The sequence below is a fragment of the Coenobita brevimanus genome, chromosome 29 (assembly GCF_032717465.1).
Source record: "Coenobita brevimanus isolate Jiangsu-jjx chromosome 29, ASM3271746v2, whole genome shotgun sequence".
Lineage (NCBI taxonomy): Eukaryota > Metazoa > Arthropoda > Malacostraca > Decapoda > Coenobitidae > Coenobita > Coenobita brevimanus.
The window spans coordinates 40213186-40232275 of NC_136982.1; the positions used below are offsets into that span (position 1 = coordinate 40213186).

The 19090-nt window shown below is 41.7% G+C and overlaps 1 protein-coding gene across 1 annotated transcript in view; it reads right to left on the minus strand.

Moving 5' to 3' along the window:
• Positions 1–878: 878 nt before the first annotated feature.
• The window catches only part of LOC145395059 (uncharacterized), a 288850-nt gene continuing 270638 nt past the window's right edge, over positions 879–19090 (minus strand). Inside the window, exons 12-13 of the mRNA XM_080268814.1 lie at positions 13039–13095; positions 879–1072 (exon numbers count right to left, since the gene is read on the minus strand). Coding sequence (XP_080124940.1) covers positions 879–1072; positions 13039–13095 — 251 coding nt within the window. The remainder of the gene's footprint in view (positions 1073–13038; positions 13096–19090) is intronic.

Genomic DNA, 19090 nt, shown 5'->3' on the forward strand with positions numbered 1-19090 from the left:
CATGCCAGTGAGGACCAAAGTGAGGCCCTTCCATCAACTCGGTTTCACAGTTAGTAATTCTGGTTAATATTGCACTCACTTGCTGTTCCACAGAGTACCATACTCTCTCTGCCAACCACTTAATGTTCAGCTACATATCACAAGAACCAAGCAGGAGTCAACTGTCACAGGGCCAGAATCACTACATCATTCTTATACTAGGAAAGTAGGGGGGGGAGGGGCATTACTTACTAAAAAGGCACTTTATATGCAGCTCTCTTTCATTTGCACTCAAAACTGTCACTGTCACAGTCACTTGGGGGTGGTATGGTAGGATTTTAATTAATGACATAGGAGATAAAAGTCCATCTGGAAGCTGACCAGAGATCCCCAATTGTCTATATGCACTTCACAGTTAAATTTCCCAGTTTCATCCACTATGGTAAAATTATATTGCCTTTGGTTTTCATAACTCCTTCTGATAATATATAAAATGTATAGGGAGTGTTTCCTTTGGAACCTAACGATTTTAATAAATTTTGTCAATATTAATACATTTCTGTATAATATTTCTGACATCAAACCAAATGGTTTTGCAATTAACTTTCAGATAGGGAACTAAAATATTTCCTTTTGTTGCACTGCCACACTCTCCCTTTCTGTCCTTAATAGCAGGATACGATTATAATTTGCATAGGAAATCAGACGCACACAATGGAACAAGTGATGCCACATGCACTTGATACACATGGAACATATGCACACAGGGCTCCACACAAGACATACGAGACTCCTCTTGGTCACAGGCACATACAAAATGGCATTAAACATGAAGTACTCAACATCTCTCAGCTACAAGCGCACAAATAGGTTTCATCCACATTAACCAAAGCGATGTCCTAGCAGTGAGAGGCCTCTGTCCCATACAGTTTGGAGCCCACTTGGAGGTGCAGTGGGGCATGAGGGGGAGGGGGAGGGGGGGACGTGTGTGTGTTGGAGGGGAACCGGTGGAGGGACGAGTGGGAGGAAGCAGAGGACATGGAGGAGGGGACAGGGGGTGGGGGAGGTGCACGCCGCTGACCCACTGGCTTAGCTGCAAAAAGAAAGTATGAAAATCAGACATAAACTTGCATGGAACATGTAAAGGATCAAATCAAAGTGGACCACATAAAAAGCAATCAATGACTGCAGACACCACAGGACACAAAAACAAATATTATGGCTTAAAATGTCACCACCAGATACATGACAAACACCCTACTTATGATTGGCACAAATTTATTCATGGTAATACTTGTCCTTCATTTTTTTTTTAAGTGATACAGTTCATAAGAATACTGAAGAGAAGATATGTTATAGAAAGAAGTTACTTCTTGATTGAAAGGGGATTATCAATAAGTATGTTCACAATCAAGGTATGTGTATTAGCCTGTATGAGGTCAACTGAAGAAGCAGACTTTCTCACTGGAAGTAAAATGACAGCCATACTTAACCCTTCCTCAAGCTGGCAAAGCACTATATGATTTAGGAAGGTGTCTTCAGCAACAGTGGTGCATGTCAAGTTTGTACTGGCTATGTTTGTGTACACCTGTCTGTTTATATCACTGACATGAACTGATGGAGGGCAAACAAGTCACCACATGAAAGGTATAATGTACTGTACTATTAGCAACCACCTATTTTTCTGCCATGGTTTGGGTCTTGAACCTGAACTAAAGACACTGTAGATAAGGAGGCAAACAATGTAGCATTAAACTACCAAGGTATTTAAAAAAAAAAATAAAAAAAAAATAAAAAATAAAAAAAAAAAATCACCACAGCCTCTGTAAGTTTCCTCTGTAAGTTTAACTCCTTCAGTCCAATGATGTATTTTCTACATTATTCTTGTTGCTACCAAATAGTTTTATTCAGCTAAGAAGAGATTTTACTTTTTAAAAGGGTGAGGTTAAATTAACTTTTATTTACCCTTTCACTACAAGAAGTCAACTCAAAGGTGAATAAAATAGTCTGATGGTAGAAAGAATAAATCATATCAATGGAATGAAGGGATTAGCAAAAACACAAAACCATACACTACAGTTGAATACCAACAGGCAGATAAAGATGCTGATGGTAGCAGTATTGTATAGCATGGTCCTACCTAAAACACAGCTAAATGCTGTATAACAAAGCAATATATGAACTCATATTACATGTGTAATGAACCACACAATTATTAAAATGCAAGTAATTGGTAAAAGGAAAACGCATTCACTGGTTCAGCAGAAAACACAGAAAACTCCCCAATAAAATCAAGTACAAACAAAGCAAACCTTGAAACAGGACACACAGTAAAATCAGTTTTACCTTAATAAGTTACAACTAAGTTCATCCTGTTAAAATGATTATTTACAAAAAAAGAAGAATGGAGAGATTTATGAGGGAGAGGGATGTGAGTAGTAGGGAGGGCTATCAGATGGCAGATGACACAGCAACGTGGAGATTTGTCAGTGGCCCCCTTATGGGATTAGGGTGTCTGGCAACAGATACTCTGTTTATGCAAAGAACAATCTAAAGATGGCAGATACTGCAATGATGTACTGGGATTAGTCTGCCAAACTATGTTGTTTATATCTTCCATATCTTCTAGTTTTATGATTATACAATAAACTTGCTAAAGTTTCCCTGGAGGAAGATAATTTGGATGTAGTTATTGAACATAAAGCTGTAGTGGGGAAAACTACCTGATTAGTTAAAGTATAAGTAGGAATGGCATGCAACATCAGATGATCAAGGGATAGTCACCATGTCAAAATGTATGAACTGGCATATTAAACAGCTATGAGTTCAGTATTAAAATACAGTGGGCTCACACTGTGCGCAAGAGATTGGGCGGTCCTGGTCCTTATGCACTGCGAAATCGCGCACTGAGAATACATAATCTTATGGGAAAAATAACATATGGGCAGTACCCCCTCATACCTGGACATTTTTGATCCCTTAGAGACATAATAAAGGTCAAATTTTTCAGACATTGTACTACAAACATAGCTACAATAACAAAAATATGGGCAGTCACCTTAACAACAATAGACAACAGGCCTGATGGACTTAAATAACATGGGTTCTGAGGCACGGCAACACTTACAGTGCCGCACCAACACTTCCCCTCCACAGACTCCTCCTGAGCACCTTCCCCAGGAGCCTCAAAGTCACTCACTTCGACCACAAACCTCTCAAAGTCCAATGCTGACACATCTGACATTGCATCCTCTTCATCCTCAACAGGAACAGAATCAGACTAGGTAGCTGATTCCTCATTTCCACTAACTTGAGCCCACTGTGTGTAACTTGTTATGAGCGTCTGTCTTCTCCTGTTTATTTCTTGCCTGTCCCTGTCTGTTTAGAAACGGAAGAGTTTGTCAATACCAACCAGAACCTCCTCCATTCTGAGGCTGCTGACTTCCTGTTCCTTCACCTCTTCCTTGAGCTTATCCACAGCAGCAAGGATCCTGCTTATTCTTGATATACACAGCTGTGTTCTCCCCTCCAGCACACTAGGCTGCTCAACTTGACTCTGCCTGGCGTCAGGCTCTGCGTCAGCCTCGTCTATCCAGTGCGTGGCTTCCTCAGGAGGCTGTTCCTCAGTAGCAGGTTGCACTTCCCGTATGTCCGCCAATGTAACGTCCTCGAAACCTGGTACAGCTTGTGTTGTTGTCAGTGTTGCTGCCTTAGCCTTGGCCAGTGGTTGAATGGCCGTCTCGTGGGTTGTGCATAAGTGAGGCACGAGCATTCGCCATACATGGTTCACCGTTGTAGGTGTAATCTGGTGCCATGCTTGCAGGAGAGTCAACTGTGTCCTTCACTCTAAAATGACACCAAAATCCCTCAACAGTCATGTCAACCGTGGCGGGTCGGGATACAGCTGCTGGCGTAGATGGAACAGGAGCAGGTGCCTCATTGAGGTCTTCATTGTGATCTTGTAGGGCATGAAGCTCCTCTTGTGTGTCAGTCTTCCTGCATAGGTAGTCATACACTTGCTTGTGGCAGAAGTGCTTCACAGTCGATCAGTTCTTGATCCAGTGGCTGCATTTGTGACGTCGTCCAGGGTGGCAGAAACACAACATGACAATCCTTGTGCAGATCTTCTAGGTATGGAGGGTGACTTGGTGCATTGTCCAGCACAAGAAGCATCTTAAATGGAATGCCAAGTTCCCTACACTTGGCCCTGGCATCGGGGATGCAGTGCTTCTTTAACCAATCTGCCATAATGTTCCTGGTCATCCAACCATTTGCAGACGTGTACCAGTACACGCCACTTGCGTCCATGTTCGTGAGGATTTTGTAGCACCTTGGGTGTGAAGCTGTGTGTACAACAACTGGCCTCATCTTGTGACTCCCAGACAAGTTTACAGTGAACATTACTGTCATCTTACACTTCTGGAGCTCGTGACCCGGGGCTTGTTTCTGTATTTTAGCAATGTAAGTTGATTTGGGCATGGCCTTGTAGTATAACGACGTTTCGTCGATGTTGTAGATTTGGTCCTTGGTGTACTGTCCTTCTTCAAGAAGCGCTCTAAACATCGCAGGATACTCTCTAGTGGCCAGCTCGTCGGTAGAGGCACGTTCAACAGACAGTTTGATGTGATGGAGTTCCTTGCGTTTCAAAAAACAGTGCAGCCATCCTACCGATGCCTTGAAAGGTTTGTCTACATTTAACTTGCAAGATGCTGCCTTGTATAATAGCTGGGCTTGGTTTTGAATAAATCTGCCATTCAGTGGTACACCTTCCATCTCCTTCCTCATTATGAAGGTAGCAAGATACCGTTCCATTAGTATCATCACACTACAGTATTTCCCACCCGGGAACGGCCTTCTTGGTCAGATGCACCGCACGTCTTCATTAGTGCCCTGATGGCATTGCTGTTCTTCCACACTGTCCTCACTGTTGATTTAGCCAGTCCTAGGGCTTTACCGATAGCTGTATTTCCTTTTCCCTCCTCCTTGAGCTTGATAATCTCCAACTTGGTTGCGTGCGTGAGGAATTTCTTAACTCTTGGGACTGGTGGCATGGTGTGGCGGAGGTACGGTACAGCCCAGGATGGAGCAAAAAAACAGCAACCCGTACACGACACGTTAGCTGCAGAGCGGATCCGTGCCGTGCACGAGCCGTGTCTGTAATGGCGCGCCCGCCGCCTTGTACCCCAAGCTGCGCAGTAGAATGCCTGGGAATTTCTGCGTATCAACATCAAGACACGTGACGATAGATGCACTGTGTGTGGGGGGGGTTGTGGACTAATGGAAAATAGCATTTTTGAGCCACTCCTTGCCTCTACCTTGCGTTCTGTGAGGTAAACTCACGCATTCAAGGTTTTTGGTTATGATTTTTGGTCATTCGCGCACAATGCGATTAGTACAGTGATCTCGCACAGTAGGCGAGCCCACTGTACATTAATAGACTAGTGGAATATCTGGAAAATGTGGCTGTATGAAAATCCTCAGGCATTTTAGAGTCAAAGTTGGCAAACAGGATTTCCTAGGGTGTTTTTTTTTTTGCTGAATCCATTTTTGCTGTTTGCCAAGCTGTATCTCGTGGGGTTTTGCTCCTAGCAGACAAAATCCATGATGGCCGCCACTTTTCTAGAAAATGCATATTTTGAAGAATTGCTTCAAATATAAAATATATTAATGGATATAATGCATTGCACAAGCTCCTAATGTACATATTGATAATAAAATGTCAAATGTGTGTCTTTGTGCATAAATAAAGCATCATAAACATTGAAAATCCAAGATGGCCGCAGTTTTATTTGATTGTTGATATCTTTGCTTCTGCAAACGATGTATATGATATGTTTTTGTTTTATTCTTGTCCCTTTCTCAACATTACTCTCTGAAAAAGAGGAACCAACACTGATACCAAAATATCAGGCTCAAGAAGGATTTATTGAGATGATTCATGTGGCTTTGAGACTGAGAGATGATATACTGGCACATCCCATGTACAAGGGATTTGTTGTCAATGAAGGTGAAATGATATCCTGCATCCCAAATAGCCTTTTTATGTTCCTTCGGTTGATGTTTGGTGGACAGAGTCGTTTGGAAGCAGACCCAGACGACGTAGCAGATGATACAAAACAGGATGACAGTCAAGCAAAAGTTCTTAGTATTGCACAAGACTTGGTTTACAACGTCACTGGAGGTAAGCACTGGACTCCTAAACTCTTAGGCTTGCCAGCACTTTGCACCAGGCTACACGGTCTAAAGAACTTGTTGAACTATTTCACAAAGCTGGACACATCATAAGTTACCCGAAACTACTGCAGGTTGACACATCCCTGGCTGAGAGTACACTGAAAACAATGGATGCAGAAACAGCAGCAGTGATTCCACCAAACTTTGTACCAAACAGATTCGTGCACTTCACGTGTGACAACACTGACATCAACGACAACAGTTTTGACAGTAAAAACAGCTTCCATGCCACACACATCGCTGGATGGCAAAGAGGTCCCAAAGCGGACATAGGACTGAAGGACCTTCGACCTTCCCCAAACATGAGTCTGAAAGTTCCCGAAGTCATGGATCAACTTTCACCTGCTCCAGTGGTGACAGGAAGACTAGAACCTAGAGCAACTGAGGGCATCAACAAAGAATGGTACAATGAATCAAATGATGACAATCCATCAGCAGCTCAAGCCATTGCCAAGGACATGGTCTTTTTCCTGAAACAACAAGATGTGGACATCAAGACAGGCTGGACACATTTTAACCAAAGCAACTGTAGTGCCAATCCTGAAATGACGAGTGTTGGTTACATACCAATTGTCCAGGCCCCAGCCCGTGAACTTGACACTCTCCATAAGGTGGTTCAGAGATGCAAACACATTGCAACACAACTTGGACAACACCATGTCGTACTTACAGTTGATGAAGCCCTTTATTGTAAGCTGAAGGAGCTCAAGTGGGCAAAGGACGAATACCAGGACTTCCTGATCGTCAGAATGGGCAGGTTGCACAAATCGCTGAACTTTCTGAAGGTCATTGGGAAACATGTTCAATCATCTGGTCTACTGGAGGCTTGGGTTGAAAGCAAAATCCTTGGTCCTGGTACAGCAGAACAAGTCCTCACGGGCAAAGGCAAGTCATACTCCAAAGCAATGGGGGCACATAAGCTAACCATCCAGGCCATGTGGAGAATCCTGATGCCAAAACTCCTGACCTTCATCCAAAATGAAGCACAAGGGCTGAGGTCTGAAATAAAGGCAAAAGCAAACAGCGAAGACATTGAAGAACTGTTATTGCATCACTGGTGCCAACGCTGATGTCCCTACCCCCAGTCCCAGACTCATGTGTGGAACTGATCACCTGCAACTGCGCCAACCGATGTATGAGTGCACGTTGCAAATGTAAAAAGTCCCACTTGCGTTGTACAGCAGCAGCAGCATGCAAATGTAGAACATCCGATGACGATTGTAGCAATGTCGAAGCCCAACAATGACACTATGTAAAACACACTGCCACTATGCCTGTTCATCAATTTGCAATCTGCAACTTTTTGTAATATAAATGTGTTGTCAGCCATCCTGGATTTATGTTTATGTTTATTACTTAATTAAGAGAAAAGTAATATCAATAAAATAATTAACGTAAAATGACTTTATAGTGGGTTTTAATAAGGTTTTACGGTCGTCACAATGATATACGGACGAGGCACCACTTGTTAAAATGATGCTTTTGAGTTTAAGGCGGCCATCTTGGATTTACCCGTCTGATGGTGTCAGCTTGAGAGATACAGCTTGGCAAACAGCAAAAATGGATTCTGCACAAAAAAACACCCTAGAAAAGCTTATTTTTCAACTTTGACTCCAAAATGCCTGGAGTTGTCCAAATACCTGAAAACCGGACTAGACTATAATAGGAAAGCCACTTTGATTCCAAAGGAAATGGCAGTTTAGGTAAGGTGTTTCTATAAAAAGTGTGACTAGTGTAACACTTAATATTTTATCAAATAAAATTCTATCTATCTATCAATCTATTGCCAGATGCCTCAATCCCGTTCGGGGTGGCCACAAACAAATCACCTCCACGTCGCCCTGTCCCTGCCATTTCACTGCCCTGCTCCCAACTCACACACCCCTCTGAAATGAAGTTGTATGTAATCCAAATGACTAAACCAAATGCACTGCTGAGTTATTCAACAGTTGGTATTAGAATTGAACATTACCAAAAAAGCATTAATGTACACCACTGATACATGATAGACACAAATATAGATCTGGTAATGACAAACCAGTATAATCAGGACAAGTGCTGACAGGTCCTCACACATAGCACCCATCATCTGGAAATGACCTCAACACTGCTTCTTCACACACTCCTTCATTTAACTAATGTTTTCCATGACAAGTTAATATGATGTGTTTTGAATAATCTTATTTACATTAAAAATGGATTTATTTTAATTATTTGCTGGGCAGATCACATGACCAGAATTCTGCATGATGAATTAATGGCTGTTATGAAATAAAATGAAACGGTGAATAGCTGCTGCTGCTGTTGTTAATCAACCCCAGTTTGTCTGGCCAAGCAGACCCATCAACCAGAGGCAAGTAACCGCCCCTGCAGGGTCATCCCGTGCAGTGAACCAATAAACAATGTTCCCTTGCAGTTGACAGCACCTTGCCACAGCAATGCTTGGAGAATAGTGTGGAGGTTTGGTTTCTGGGTGGATGCTGCATTTGCATCTCCACCCAGTTAACTGGGGCACCATAAGAGGTTTCACTTCATCCCATGAGCTAGTTATAAGGATACCACCCAGCCCTGTAAATGGGTTCCTTGGTTAAAGAAACCATTAGACTTGTCACTCAGTGTGGAGCCACCAGAAGTGGAAATAAGAGAAATAAGTGACAGGAAGGCTTGGGAAAGGTAGAAAGAAAGGAGAACAGACACATATAGAATGATAAAGGTGAAGAAAGAAGTGGGCAGCACTACACCAAGTAAGTGGATGATGGCTCCCACCACCTACAGTGAAGTGAAAATAAAATACTGATTAGTGATAACTGCATCATTGTAGAGGTCTGTGAGGATTATTGTACATTTTCAACTAGTGAGACTTAAAACAATTGACAAAAGCAGGTAGTGTCAACAAACATGAGACAAGTTTCAGTTTCCCTCATTCCCCCCCCCCCCCTACAGAGGAAGGAAAAACAAATAAGTAAAAAAATAATCCATACACCAGATTACTGGTGTCCTCCATTCATAAAGTATCTGTATCAGTTGGACTTTAAATGCTGTAGGTTGAAGTTTGGAGGGAAACAACTCTGTGGAAGCAAGTTCAAGAGAGATGCAGTTCGGGGAATGAAACAATTCTGATAGGCAGAAGTTCTGCAATATGGCTGAGTGACGTTCCAGTCATGAGCTCCGCCAGATGCCCGTGTAGCACAAGGGATGGCACGGAGAGGTGGCACAATGGACTCAACTTCATCTAAGCATTTGCCATAAAAATATCTGTAAAATAATGCAAGGGAGGCAACATTCCTTCTTACCTGTAGGGGAGGTAGTTTATTTATAATAACAAGGTTATTAATAATTCCAGCAGCTTTGTTCTGAATTTTGTCTAGTTGTTTTAATGCAACCTCACCACATCCACTTCACAAGGGTGAGCAATATTCGAGCTGACAGCACACTTGATTTATAAATTATAGCTAACTTCTTGTCAGTGAGGAAGTTATGGACTCTGTACAATAATCCAAGTTTCTCTGAGGCAGTTTTAGCATGTGATCTGACAAGAGAGGTCCAGCTGAGGGCATTGTTAAGTGAGACACCGAGAAATTCAATACTTTTGGAGATAGGAATATTAGTAGCACTGAAGATAATATCCGAATCTGGCAATATCTGTCTATTAGTAAATTGTATACATTTGGTTTTACTAGCATTAAATGAGACAAGGTTGTTTTGTCCCCATTCATTGATCGTAGATAAGTCTTGATTTATGGAGATGGCTGTACTGAGTTGAGAGTTAGAGATATTAGACTTGGTAAATGGTGTCTGAGTGTGACTGAACTATGAAGTGTTGAGTCATCTGCACATGAATGGATGGGATTGTGGGTGACAGATAAGAGATCATTAACATGAACCAGGAACAGGGTTGGCACCAGAACTGATCCCTGTGGCACACCGGCATTAATTAAGTGGATATTAGAATGTACATAATCTACTTTTACTCTTATTTTTCTGTCCCTGAGATATGAGGGAAGCAGAGGAACAAAAGATGTTAGTCCACAGCAAGGGAGTTTGGACAGCAGGGACCAGTGCCATACTCTGTCGAAAACTTTAGAAATATCAAGGGCTACTGCATGAGTTTCTCCATGTAGGTCAATTAATGGAAGAATGGTATAAGTCAGGAGACTGAGTATGTCAATGGTGGATCTTTCGTGGCAAAAACCATATTGTCTATCACTAATTAAGTTGTTGGATTCAAGATGTTTAACTATGTGCTTATCAATTAAAATTTCAAATACTTTACCAAGAGAATAGTCAAGGAAGAAAACCAGATCTACAAGGAATCCTTGTTATAAGTCAAAGATGTATCCCAAATCATCAAAACTTTTGCCATAAAACTGGTACTGCAGAAAGGGAGACCTGGCAAATTGGCTTTAGAGGTAGCAGTGAAATTTTCGGTGGAACTTTTGTAGGCAAAGTTTTAGAGTTGAAGTGGACTTATGAGCAAATAAATAAACAAATGAAGTAAAAAAGAACAGTGACTTCTGACAAGGAGATACTGTAATTCAGTCTAGTTCCCAAAGTAAAACAATGGAGCCTTGCCCAAACACACACAAGATCTACTGTTGATTCATCCCCCAGCTTTCCTGTTAGACTCTGCTCAGTGCACTCATGAGCCATACTTTCAATTCTCCCTATAGCTTACTGAAGATAAGATGTAGCCATGGTTCCACACCAAATGAAAACCTGTTGTTGAAAGGTGGACGTGTTTCAGGATTGCACGAGTAACACTTTCTCAGCAAACTGTTCCAGGTCACAATGTCTTGGCAAATTGTTCCTCACTGCTCTTCTGAACTGTCTGCTTGCATTCCTCCAAAACTATGGCGGGTGCGCAGCAACCTGTCTAGCAATAAATTCTCATCCCTTTTCTGTCCAACTCTCTAATGCAACCATTAACTGTTTCTCCCAGTCCTTCATGTATACAAGTCAACTCTGGAACTGCCTTCCTCTGTCTGTATTTCTTACAGCCTATGACCTCCAGTCTTTCAAATGCAGTGTGTCCAGGCATCTCAAAATGAACAGACCTTGAATTTGACTCTCTATTGTCTTGTTTTTGTTTTTTCTTGGAGAAAGCAGCGCTGTGGGCTTCTGGCCTTTAGTTCCTTCTTCCTTGCATAAAAAAAATTAAAAAAAAAAAAAAGGGACAACCACCTTAATTCCAGATAAGGTCTTCATTCATTGTATAACTCTGGCTATGACATCCTTTCAGCCAAAGATAAAGGATAAGCAGAAATTGTCTTATGAGACTACGTGCTTTTTGGTGTGTGGAGACAGATTATGTTCCACGGAGGATGGGTAAAAAGTTTCATTTTACAACATAACATCATGGGACATTATTATATATTACCTGGTCATTGCTACATTTCCATGTTTCTCAGGACAACCCCAACAGTACAGTTATATTATTCATCCATTCACTCATCATCTAATCCAGCGTTGCCCCATGAGGAACGTAGGAGCCCGGGGCTAGGTAAGTTAGTCTTGACATTCAAGATGACAGTGACCAGCCTCACATATCCCTGAGTGGTATTATGTGAGTGATGAGCCTCAACAACCCCTTGGATATAAACCTACATCGGCTCAATCTGATCAGAGTGCCTAAATTACCCACTAAACCACCAGTCACCACAATATGGCTATATGGTTACCACCCAGCATAGTAAATGGCTTCCTGGTGTACAGGAAACATTATTATTATTATTATTAATATTATTATTATTATTATTATTATGGTAGCCAAGGGCACTCACTATCCACTCACTCGATTTAGTGCTGCTCTCGGGTGCTAACCCTTTCCTCTCTTCCTTCTTTCCTCCATTCTTTTCTCTTCCTTCTGTCTGTGGGTGACTCTACACTGAGTGACAAGCCTAATGGTTCCCTGTACACCAGGAAATCATTTACTACTACTCTGGGTGGTAACCATATAACCAAATTATGGTGCCTGGTGGTGTAGTGGGTTATTAGGGTGCTCCAATTGGATTGAGCCAGTGCAGGTTTATATCCAAGGGGTGGTTGGGGTTTATTGCTCATGCAATGCAACTCAGGGATAAGTGAGGCTGGTCACACTCTCATTTTAAATATCAAGACCAACTTGCCTAGCCTCAGGCTCCTAGGCTCCTCAAGGGGCAACACTGGATTATTGTTATTATTACTATTATTAATATTTTTTTTAATACCACCAGAGACCTGCATTAGTTTAAGATAAAATCATCATTCTGAATTTCAAAACTACTAAACTGAATTAAAGCAACTGGAGACAGCATAAGTATAAAAATGCATCACTGTACTGGTGAGGTTAAAGATTTAGAAGCATTATGCTGACATGACAAATCATCATGCAGTTAGATGAAGTTACTGAAAACATTCTCACAAATCTGTCACACAAAATGGGCCAGGCAAAGGGTATGTCAAAACTTGAGGCCATTAGTTCTGTTCACCAAATACAGATTTAGTTAATTGGCTCTCTAAAGATTAGGGCAAGTCTAGTATTTTATTTATGAATGCCAAATGGTTTTATTCAGCCAAGAGCAGGTCACAAGAGCCTAAGAATGTTATTACTGTTACCATTAGCTCTTTCATGATCAGAATACCTCTTGACTTATATTCTAGCTAATGTTAAACAATTCCATTCACTAAGAGTGAGTCATAAGACTCTGAGAAAAAAAAAAAAAAAATCCTCAACATGCACAGCCTAATGACTCATGTAGACTTTCAGGAGAAGTAAATGGTAAAGTACAGTGTTTAGCATCATCCACACAAGCCCACACAAACACAAGCACAAGCACACTCTCTTGCCTTCTGGTGCTAAATTCTGCAGTTGTAAATAGGAACTATGAAGATAAAAAGGAATATCTGAAAAGATGGAAGAGCAGTTGTCAGTCATGCGAGAGATGATAATCCGTGTGTATATCATAACCCCATGTATCCAATGATGTATTTTATCAGTTTATTCTTGCTACCTTCTGACAGTTGTATTAGGCTTAAGGAATGCCTCTAGTGATGCAAGGGATAAGTAATGCCATGTCTAATCCCTCCAGGTAAACAAGTTTCTCCCATGCTGAGCAAAATCATCTGACAATAGCAAGAAATAAATGAGACATACATCCTTGGACAGAAAGGGTTAAATTAACAACAAATACAATATGGCATGCAGAGTAAATACTGTACATCCATTGCAAAATAAAGACTGCAAATTCAATCTCAGCAGGAATATCCTTGTCTAGTAATAAAGTGCATTTTCTGTGAAGTTTTAAGTACCACCCCAATATACACCAATAAATGTACCGGACAAAAACTTGTCAGTACAAAAATGCATATTAATGAACCTTTAGCTAAAGCTGCTTTAATAATCAGTACCATCTAGTGAACATTTTCTGAATAGTTTAGTAACATTCACTTACTGCAAATTAAGGGAATTTTTGGTAATGTACAGTGCTCGTCAGAAGTATGGGGCGCCCTGCGTCCCTCCTGAGAAACAAACCTTTCAACATTGAAAAAACATATAAATAATGCATTTTATTTACCTTTAGTGCTTCGTAGGGTAGCCTTTACGTTTCTTCACGGACCTGAGACGTCTTGGAAGTGAAAGGGCGAGGCTCCTGAGGTGCTGGAGGGGTATTTTGTCCCAGGAGTCACGAATGGCGGCTTCCAGCTTAGGCAGAGAGCTCACGTCCTTCCCTTGGAGACTCTTCTTTACGAGGTACCAGAGGTTTTCAATCGGGTTGAGGTCTGGGCTATTTCCTGGCCAGTCTGTCATGAATGATACCTCGCAGTCACGAAGCCAATTGGTGACCGATTTGGCCTTGTGAGCAGGTGCACCGTCCTGCTGAAACACTCGTGCACCTGTTAGCTCGAAGGAGTCTGGTAAATGATCACACAGAAGCTCCAGGTAAACATCCTGATTCACTCTGAGGTTCTTGGGAAGTACAACAAGCTTCCCCAAACCCTTCCCTGAAAAACAACCCCATACCATGAGTGAATCAGGATGTTTAACTGTGCTTTCTACATACCGTGGGTCAAGTGGGTCACTACCTTTGCATGCTCCTCTGTTACAGGTAACACTAAACGTTGCCTCATCAGACCACAACACTGACAACCATTGCTCCTCACCCCAATTTAGATATTTATTAGCAAAGGCAAGCCTACGAATTCTCTGGCTGCTAGAGAGAAGAGGCTTTTTCACAGGCCTGTGACTTGTGTAACCAAGCTCATGCACCCTACGAGACACTGTTCTCACTGACACCTCACCAAACACTTCTGGGTTGCTCTCCTTAATTTTCCTTGCACTCACACAAGGATTAAACTCCACTGCACGTTTTAAAACATTAACAGACCTTGGGGAAGTTTTCCTAGGCCTACCAGACCTCGGTTTCTTTGTGGGAACTTCACCACTGTTTTCCTCCCGAAACCGCGCACACCAACGACGCACTGTCGATCGTCCCACACCAACCAATTCACTAATTTCCTTTGTCTGGTGGCCTGCCTCCTTTAGAGCAATGATCTGGGATATGATTTCACTCGATAGTTCACGGATAGGTGCCATAACAAAGTTTTGAAGGCCAAAACACTGCGGGACACTCGGTAAAAAATGGCGCAATTTGAGAGGGACACTCGGCGGAGTTCCTCTCTCTCAGGCAGCCCGTGGGCAACTGAGGCGGGAACCAACCAGCGCGTCAGAAGGCCTCAGGCTACCGTGACGTCATGCTCGGAGCTCAAACTTGTGGCTCAATTCTTACCCCCAAAAATGGGGTGATTCTTTTTGGGCCATAAGTATTGCGCGCCCGGCGGACATCGCTGAATACTTCTGACGAGCACTGTACATCAAATCCTACAACATTCTATACCTTTTTACAATCATCAATGCTTTCCCTATTATGTCTGCATGTTTACTTTATTCTGGTTACTAAAATACAATCTGCCAAGTTTGGAAATATCTCTTGCCTTCAGGTATAAAAATGATCTCCTTTACAACCTTCACTACAAGAGATTTTCCTAAGATGACTTCAAGACAAACTACTATTCTGACTACTACCAATTTCTGCAGTCCATCAGTCACACTTACAATCTATCATTCTATCCATATGCAGATGAGGTTACTAATACTGTACAACTTATATATCTGTTACCTATAAGATGTGTGTGTGTGTGTGTTTACCTACCTGTATTTACCTAATTGTGACATACAGGAAATGAGCTATGCTCGTGGGGTCCCATTTCTGTTTCTCAACAAGTCAAATTGATGTCCTTCAAGCAGCTTCGTTTCTTCAATTTCATTCTGTGTCCTTTGTTACTCTCTTATTCCATACAAACAGACCTGCTCTGTCAATTTTATCTACTCCCATCATGGTCCTGAACACTGCAATCAAGTCGCTCCTCTTTCTCCTTTCCTCTAAGGAAGGCAAATCCAGCTTTTCCAGCCTCTCTCTGTACGACAGATCTGCCAGACTGGGGATCATCTTGGTTGCTGTTCTTTGTATTCTCTCAAGCTTGTTTATATCTCTCTTTTTGTGTGGGGACCACACTACTACTGCATATTCTACCCTGGGGCAGATCATGGCCACTCAATTTTGTCATCATCTCCTCATCCATATAATGAAATGCTACTCTTATATTAGTCAAGAGTTTATACATCTCTCTAACTGTCATGTTAATGTTTTTCAGGTGACAAACTATCCTGGACCAGCACTCCCAAATCTTTCTCTTCTCTCGCATTTGTGATTGGTTCATTACCCATCAAATAATTCGGTGATGGCCACTTGGTACTTTTACCCATTTCCAATATTTTACACTTCTTTGCATTGAATTTCATTTCCCACGTCCGGCTCCAATTGTGTATCCTATCCAGATCCTCTTGCAGCATTTTACAATCCTCCTCAACCTCTACATTCCTCAAGATCTTTGCATCATCAGCAAACAGACTTGCATAACTGTTCACTCCATCTACCATATCATTTACATAAATCAGGAACATTACTGGCACCAAGACTGACCCTAGGGGGACTCCACTTGTTACTTCCGTCCATCCAGACATCCTATCCTTTATTACTGTCCTCATACGTCTGTCTCTCAAAAAGTCTCTCATCCATTCCAGGAGGTTCCCTTTCAGTTCTCCTATATGCTCTAGTTTCCACATTAGTCTCTTATGGGGTACCTTGTCAAAGGCCTTCTCCAAACCTAAATACACATAATCCACCCAACTGTCTCTCTCTTGTAACACATCAATCGCTCTTGAGTAAAAGCTCAACAAGTTGGAAACACATGACCTTCCACTTATGAATCCAAACTGACTTTCAGCCAATATATTAATCTCTTCCAGATATTTTTTTCCATCTATCTTTCAGAATTCTCTTGTACAATTTTGCGACTTTGTTGGTTAGGGACACTGGTTTATAATTCAGGGGTTCTTCCCTGTTTCCTCCCTTATAACTCTGTGTGTGTGTGTGTGTGTGTGTGTGTGTGTGTGTGTGTGTGTGTGTGTGTGTGTGTGTGTGTGTGTGTGTGTGTGTGTGTGTGTGTGTGTGTGTGTGTGTGTGTGTGTGTGTGTGTGTGTGTGTGTGTGTGTGTGTGTGTGTGTGTGTGTGTGTGTGTGTGTGTGTGTGTGTGTGTGTGTGTGTGTGTGTGTGTGTGTGTGTGTGTGTGTGTGTGTGTGTGTGTGTGTGTGTGTGTGTGTGTGTGTGTGTGTGTGTGTGTGTGTGTGTGTGTGTGTGTGTGTGTGTGTGTGTGTGTGTGTGTGTGTGTGTGTGTGTGTGTGTGTGTGTGTGTGTGTGTGTGTGTGTGTGTGTGTGTGTGTGTGTGTGTGTGTGTGTGTGTGTGTGTGTGTGTGTGTGTGTGTGTGTGTGTGTGTGTGTGTGTGTGTGTGTGTGTGTGTGTGTGTGTGTGTGTGTGTGTGTGTGTGTGTGTGTGTGTGTGTGTGTGTGTGTGTGTGTGTGTGTGTGTGTGTGTGTGTGTGTGTGTGTGTGTGTGTGTGTGTGTGTGTGTGTGTGTGTGTGTGTGTGTGTGTGTGTGTGTGTGTGTGTGTGTGTGTGTGTGTGTGTGTGTGTGTGTGTGTGTGTGTGTGTGTGTGTGTGTGTGTGTGTGTGTGTGTGTGTGTGTGTGTGTGTGTGTGTGTGTTTACCAAGGGGAATGGAGTAAATGCCTGGAGCTTTAACTGCAACTGCATTAGTTTCAAAGCTGTCTGAAATTTTAAACTGCATGAATTTCAAAACTGTGCACCTTGGTACTGTACTGCAATGTACTCTTGCATCACTATCTAACCATGTGCAAATCTATTTCTTAATGTAGTGGACCAATAATTGCCTCCAACACTGGCACAGCAACTGACTTTCAGCTTCTGGTACACACAGGCTTTCTACTTTGGGGATTATTACTGCATATCTATGAATTTGAGTAGGTATATACAGTATCTATTCTGAGTAAATGCACCGACAGTCAAGGTTGTATGGTATACGTTTAACCCAAGGAAAGGTGGGTAATTTTTCTACATAACTAATAATGGCCATTATTCAACCCACACATCAATATTGCTTTCAATATCAAGCACAGGATCATGCTTCACTAACAGTATCTATAATACATAATCTAACAATAAATGAACTAAACAAGCCTTTAAACAATTAGTCTGTACAAATATGCAGAATCAAATTAAAAGATGATGTACTGTACTTACCATCTTCAGCCCATGGATTTACTATAATTTTCCTGGCTAAAGCCACATGATCTTATTCAGCCAAAGAGGGGCCCCTTGGGGGTGAAGGGATGAAAAACAATCACAGTTCACCCCTTTACCCTAAGGGCACACTTTGTATTAAATATTGGTTGACACCAGACAATGTTATTCAACTAAAAAGAGACTTCTTGGGATGAAGGGGTTTATAATTAAATAATCAATAAACTACATGCATATACCCATCAACACAACTGTCAAATTCACTCAGGAAATATATTATATATACTGTATAAATATATGTCTCTAGATAGGAATATAGGAGGTCAACTTGCCAGACTTTGACATGGCAACCTTCTTTTCTACACCAATACAAGGTATAACTCACACTGTTTTGCCTTCACAGTACTGCTGCTCCTCAAACCACAAACATGTTTATTGTATTCACCTCACTCTCCTCGGACAGACAATCCTTCAACGTATCCTCAATAAAAGTTCTTTGGCAGTAACTGATTTTCCATAGCCAGATGTCTGCACTCCATTACTTGTAAGGACTGCCTGTATGTAACTCTGGGCCTTATTATTAAAACTGAGTGCAAAAGTGTGAAGAGGTCTTCAGTGGTGGTGACTGATTATGTCAGACCTACCTGTATCATTTCTGGCTATAGTCTGGAATGCAGGCTTATCACATCTAACAATTACAGGTGTTCCATAAATGACTGGCAAATACTAGAGGCTCGTGAATACCTTTGCACTCGCAGTTTTAATAATACTGCCCATCATGTTCATCTCATGCATTTACGCTCAGTTTCGTAAAAAAAATTTCAGGGTGGGGGGGGGGGAACGTCTCTCCTATACCTATTATAAGTCTTACACCATTTTATTGATCCCATAAGATTTTATAGTACTGCAGTTGATGTATAGTAATAATTGTTTCACCTATTTAACCCAATGTTTTTTTGTTTGTTTCTTTTTTTTTTTCTATCTCCAGCTATTCAGGTCATGAGAGACTTCTTTAACTGGAGGGGTTAGATATAGCCTTCATTAATCCCTTCATTACTTAGGTGCTCTCCTAACTTGACTTGAACAAAATCAAGCAGCAGCATAAATATAATACAAAATACATCATCTACATTATGGTATCTGGCAGTGGCAGATCGGGGGGTGCGGGAAGGATTCCATCCA